Consider the following 5,883-nt stretch of genomic DNA (forward strand, 5'->3'; position numbering starts at 1 on the left):
ATATACAAATATATCATGATCACTTTTGAGGTATTTTTGAACTATCATAAAAGGTTATATCGAAAAGATTCTTAAACGCAATTACTATACTTCCACTTCCTTGCATAACGTTCGGTTTCACTGGGCATGTATTGTGAGTTTCCCATCTTACCCTCGGATAAATCACAAATGGTCCTATTTCGCGTCAATGAATCTAAAGCACTGTAGTCTCTCTCTCTTGTAAAGCCCCTTTCAAATCTCTCTCTCGCAACAGTGGTCTTTCTGAGAGGGAGAGAGACACACAGCTCGAAGACGAAGAAAAGAAAAAGATATAAAAAATGGCGGATTTCATGACATCAACTCACCGAGCCAAGTGGATTTTCACTCCCCAAGATCTTGTAATCTCACGTTTCTCCGCTCAATTTATCTTATCCAAGATTACCTTTTCCATTTGTTTATTGGAAATTCTTTGAATAGAAAATCAAGGAAAATCAAGAAAACTTGTATTATTACTTAGTATAATTGTTTCTCTTTTTTTTGGATGTAATTTCCTTATTCCCTCTCTCTCTCTCTCTCTTTCTCTCTCTGATTCTAGTTTTATCTTTGATTATTTGCCTCTGTTGATTATGGTGTCTTATTTTCTTGGTTTCTTGTTTGTAGAAGGAAAAGTACAAAGCAGCAAATCAAAGAGCCAAACAAGCACTGGAGAAGGTTTTGATGTTCTTTCTTGGATTTATTTATTAACTACACCAAGATTATATCTTCATTATTGTAAATTGAAGGAATGCCACCTATTACTGATGACATCATCTGCTTTAGTCCAAGTTATAGATTGTTGGTGTGCAGCCCTTAAATTTGGCTCCATCCCACATTCGACAAGTAATAATCAAACTTTTGAACAGACTTAAGCTTGTGTTTGGTTCTCCATCAGAAGAGAAGTTGTAGCATACGGAAATGTAGTTTAATGTGAGTAATTGCTCATGTTCACCTCGAATGTGGATAGTCTAAGAAGTTGTTTTGGACATTTATATGGTTTGTGATACCCTATTTTTTTTCTCCCGGGGGATTGGAGGGGGGGGGGGGTGTTGTTGGAGCCATTAATCTGGGATGGTTATAGCCGCCTGTAAATTTCAGAATGCTGGTTCTTAGAGGTATCATTGGACATTTTTTCTGTGTTTACAAGGACAGACATTCGTTTTATGCTAATGGCTTTGTTTGCTCTGAAGTATGGGTCGACAAGGGTTGACGTGAACATCGATGGGTCCTTCTCTTACGCTGAACATCCAAATGATGCAAAAGAGAATGGTAAATTTGCTTGCTTTGAATTTTCTTTCTGTATTTACAGCATTTATAATTCTTGCAAATTCCTCCTTAAGTTTCTCAATTTAATCTTGAAAGAAATTATCTGTTACTAATTTTTTTGGCTGTTTATCTTTCTTGATGCTATTAGGTGATAATCACTCACGTCAGAAGCCACTAAAAGTCGAGGAAGAACAACTGATGCGGGCATTCTATGAGTTCAAAATCCAAGATGTGTGTGATGCTTTTAAGTTTCCACGGAAAATTCAGGTATGAACTTTGTTTCTTGAATCAATTCTAACTCTGGATATCAAACAAAAGTGGTTTTAATCCAAAGCTTTCTTCTCAATTCTTCAGTTCTTTGCAGGCAACAGCTCTCATTTACTTCAAAAGATTTTACTTGCAATGGTCTGTGATGGAACATCAGCCAAAGCACATCATGTAAGCATTATCTCTCTCTCTCTCTCTCTCCAACTCCCCTGTACCCCCGGGCCGAAAAAATGTATAAGTTTCAGTATAATTTACTAAGGGTTAAGGGTTCAGTCATTACTTGATTCGGATGAAATACAGTTTTTCTTGTTTACATTCAACCCTGAGCCACTTTTCTGAATCAATTGGTTCTACTCTTTGCAGGTTGACATGCATATATGCAGCTTGCAAGGCAGAAGAGAATCATGTCTCTGCAGAGGAGCTTGGAAAAGGGATTGAACAAGACCATCAGGTGATCCTTAACAATGAGATGCTGGTTCTTCAGGTATGGCTATTGTTTGGTTGAGTGTTGCATTTCTTGCTTTCTATCTAGTATTCTGACAAACATTTCACATTGGGTTTCCTTTGCAGAGTCTGGGATTTGATCTTATTGTTTATGCACCTTACCGTGCACTTGATGGTTTTCTCAATGACGTTGAGGTCTCATCTTGATTTTAGTGTTTGTTGTTAAGAAGTTTAATTCACCTTCCTATACCAGCATCATAGTCTTAGTTTACATAATTCTGGATTTTTCATTTTGTCCCTAAGTGTGACAATCCTTCATTATCCTTCAGGAGTTTTGTGGAGCAAAGGAAGAGCAACTTGCGATGCTAGGGGTAATTATTGACAAAAAGTTTCTAGAAGTATTTATGCTTGATTTTGTGGCCTATGTCCACTACAAGAAATCAATTGTGTAAACAGACATATCCATGTTCTTGTATTCCAATAATTCATTTGACTATGAATTGCTGAAGTAATACCTTTTAATGTTATTCCAACTTTATTGAGAAGTCATGGCTTCTAGATAATGTGATCTCTTCTTGGTACATGTTAGTTGACATGATTTAGTTGCTAAAGTGTTTGCCTGGTTCAATTAAATGTTTTGCATTATTAATGCTGCATGATTTCCTGCCATGCTAGCCTCTGATCGTCCTCGAATCTCCTTATCAGCTAAATGAAACATGTGATGGTTCTATTGGTTTGTTGTCATTATTAGCATCTGTACTTTTTACTGCTCACAGGATCCTACTGACTTCTGAATATTTCTTTTTTTCCTGTGTTAAAGAGTTTGCATGAATCAGCAAAGGTAGAAGTGGATAAAATTATGCGTACTGATGCACCCCTTCTGTTCCCTCCCGGGCAGGTATTCTCCATCTTACCAAGTACTGCTTGGTGCATTTTCGTGTCTCTGTCATTGTATCTTGCACCCTTGTCTATTTAGTCTTCCTTCTGCCGTATACTGGATTATTCAAATTTAAGCCCGGAATTTGCTGGAGACATGCACTGTCTTCGAGTGAGAATCATTAGTTTCTGGCCCTTCCTATCGGATTTATGAAATTTTTTATTATCTGAATATGTTCACTGGTGGCAGATCCACTGTCTTCGAATGAGAATCATTAGTTTCTATCCCTTCCTATAGAATGTTTGACGTTTTTTATGCTCTGCGTGTTCTATGAATTGAATACATGTCATGAAAAAGGGGAGTGAGATTTATGGGTAATTACCAATGTTGGGTTTTGCATTATTGGTTTTCTTGTTGAATGGTTTTTTTTTTTTCCATTATTATTATTATTATTTTGTGTAACTTTGCTGATTTATACAGTGCTTTTTTCTGTCTGTCTGGAGGAAAGGTTTGGGATGTATCAGTTTCTATTTTATATTTTTAATTCTTACATTTGGATAAACCTGAATTTTGCAGTCCTTGGAATTTAAGGGCATTATAATTGCTCATTCGTTTAATTTCTTTTAGAGCTATCAATTACCTAGTTGTGTGTTAATTATTTTAGGTACTTCTCAAGTTCACTCTGGAATTGTACCTTGTATAAATTTTCAACTAATTATATAACTGCTTACCCTAAAAGATTCTAAAATACAGTTTATTACCATTTATATGACACTTTTTATTCTCTGCTACTAACTTTTATTTCAATTTGGGTAATTTTCTTGATTCTAGTTTAACAAAGTTGAAAAAGTTTGTCTATGACCTTTTGTCTTGCCCTTACTAGCCTCTGGTCCAAGTATTGTCATTTCCTATCAAAAAGCTGCACATTGCGTAGGTGTCCTGTACATCTCACGGTTAGAGTTATCAGGAGATATTTGGGGTCAATGAAGATAAAGTAGTGGCAGAGTAATTAACTGATAGTTTGGGTTACACTTCGGCAAAGAATAAGTTGTCAGGGAGTAAGTACTTCTACAACCAAGTTGAACACATTACATAGGGTAGATGGATGACCTATAGATGACACTTCTCTTATGCTTTTGCTTGTGCTGAGAAGCTAGTTTCCTACTTCAGCTTTTCTGTTATATCAAAGGTGGTGTTAGTTTTTCATCGTAATGGACAGGGTCTTTTTTATGAGTACCATTGAAAGAAATAACAGATTTTTTTCCTCTGGTATGGTGTAGTTGGCGCTGGCAGCCTTACGCAGGTCCAATGAGGCATGTGGAATTTTCGACTTTGAGAGGTTTGACTTCCTGAGAAATCTAAGTTAATGTTTTATGAAGGTCTAACTGGTTTGCTGTCTGAGATAATTTGACACTGACTTGTTGCAGATATCTGAAAAGCGTTTTGTCACGTCAGCATCCTACCCTTAGTAATTCAGATCTTGCTGTTTTCCTAAATCCTGTTGACTCTTTGGTATGAAATTGTCTTATGTTGTTCGAATCTCATGATAGAAGTGGACGTATGGCCATATCTCTGTTATAATTGTTGGAAGTGGCTTAGTGATTTACTACTCTGACCTTACAAAAATTTGCTGAAAATCTATGCAGGTAAATAAGCTTGAGACCCCCACTTCCAAAGACGTGAAGCACATTGACAGGAAACTAAAATCATGTCTAGATCCTGGTTCACATGACAAGTAATACCCTACACCCTTAGATGATTGGAGTTTTTGATCTGTGTGTGTGTGTGTAAATATGTAAATATTTATGTGTGGCACATGTTTATGTCCACATCATTTACTTGCATGCAGGAGTAAGAAACGAAAACACAGATCCAAAGAGAGCTCGAATGACATTCTTGACATGTGTTGACTCTTGAGGTGCAGAACAGCGTTACTCAATCTTGTAACTGCAGCATGTTGCATCCTGGGTTGAGTGAAATAATTCCCAGATGCTGTTAAGGGAGCATAGCATTAGTGAGCAAATGCATTTGCGTTAGTTTAGTGAACTGGATGCAACTTTAGTTGATGCTGTCTGACCTGATGCCAATATTGATCGATGAAATCATCCACTGGAAGGGAAACTGTGCTCTCCTTTTTCCTCTGTTCTCAACCCTCGTTGATAGGATCTGCTTGAGGTTATCATGCCTGATTTCTTCGTTATCGCTATTTGATTTTTTCAGGAGCTGCTATACATATTTTTTTGAACCTAAGTGGGGTGGCATTCAATAATAATTCACCCTTATATCTCTTTCTCTTGCTGTGTGAGAGAAATTTTGTTCTAATCCAGCAAGTTGTCCGAGTGCACAAGAACTCTTTCATTCTTCTGCAGTATCATGGGCTCTCTGTTGGTTGTTGCTTCAGAAATTTCATGCTTCCTTATGTTGTTGGAACTGAATTTGACTTTTTCGGGGAATGGAGGAAAGTTCTTTTTCTGTCTGGATAAAAGCTCTTCTCCATTCTCTGCGACTCTGAGGTTTACTCTGCAAATATTTGAAGTATGCTTCTATAATACACGTCATTTTGAAAATGACAATAACAGGTTGGTCTTCTCGGACCTTTGGTCTTGTCACAGGCACAGGTTGCATTCTCATGATTATGAAGTTATAATAATATTGCTTGCTTAAACTCTCAAACTTGATGAAATTAGAGATTGGTTTCAATTCACTCTCTCGTATTCATGAAATAGGTAGTATATTCACAAAGTGCAATTCCTGTTTCGCATCAAGTAAATTTTTTATATTTCAGTTATGTCAAGAAAATTACCTTCCCATTAAAATATTTTAAGCTTTGATAATTTTAGCATTTTGGGCCCAATAAATAAATTAGTATACTAAATTTACCTTCCCATTAGAGATCAGAGAGAATTTGTCATGTGCTAAGAAAAAGGAACAAAAAGATAGACACAAAGAAAATCCTTTTCTTTGGTAATTCACGTCCAGCATGGCTGTTTCTTTAATCTTTAATAACAGGCTGT

The 5,883-nt window shown here is 36.5% G+C and overlaps 1 protein-coding gene across 1 annotated transcript; it reads left to right on the forward strand.

Moving 5' to 3' along the window:
- Positions 1-211: 211 nt before the first annotated feature.
- LOC113762212 (cyclin-H1-1) lies at positions 212-5,442 on the forward strand. The gene is made up of 13 exons (XM_027305549.1): positions 212-377; positions 640-690; positions 1,206-1,284; positions 1,430-1,548; positions 1,646-1,719; positions 1,912-2,032; positions 2,119-2,187; positions 2,322-2,363; positions 2,813-2,890; positions 4,150-4,208; positions 4,297-4,381; positions 4,516-4,604; positions 4,719-5,442. Exons 1-13 carry the CDS (start codon positions 318-320, stop codon positions 4,777-4,779), a joined length of 987 nt encoding a protein of 328 aa, XP_027161350.1. The 5' UTR covers positions 212-317; the 3' UTR covers positions 4,780-5,442.
- Positions 5,443-5,883: the final 441 nt, after the last annotated feature.

Source organism: Coffea eugenioides, chromosome 2 (genome assembly GCF_003713205.1).
Source record: "Coffea eugenioides isolate CCC68of chromosome 2, Ceug_1.0, whole genome shotgun sequence".
NCBI classification, from domain to species: Eukaryota; Viridiplantae; Streptophyta; class Magnoliopsida; order Gentianales; family Rubiaceae; genus Coffea; species Coffea eugenioides.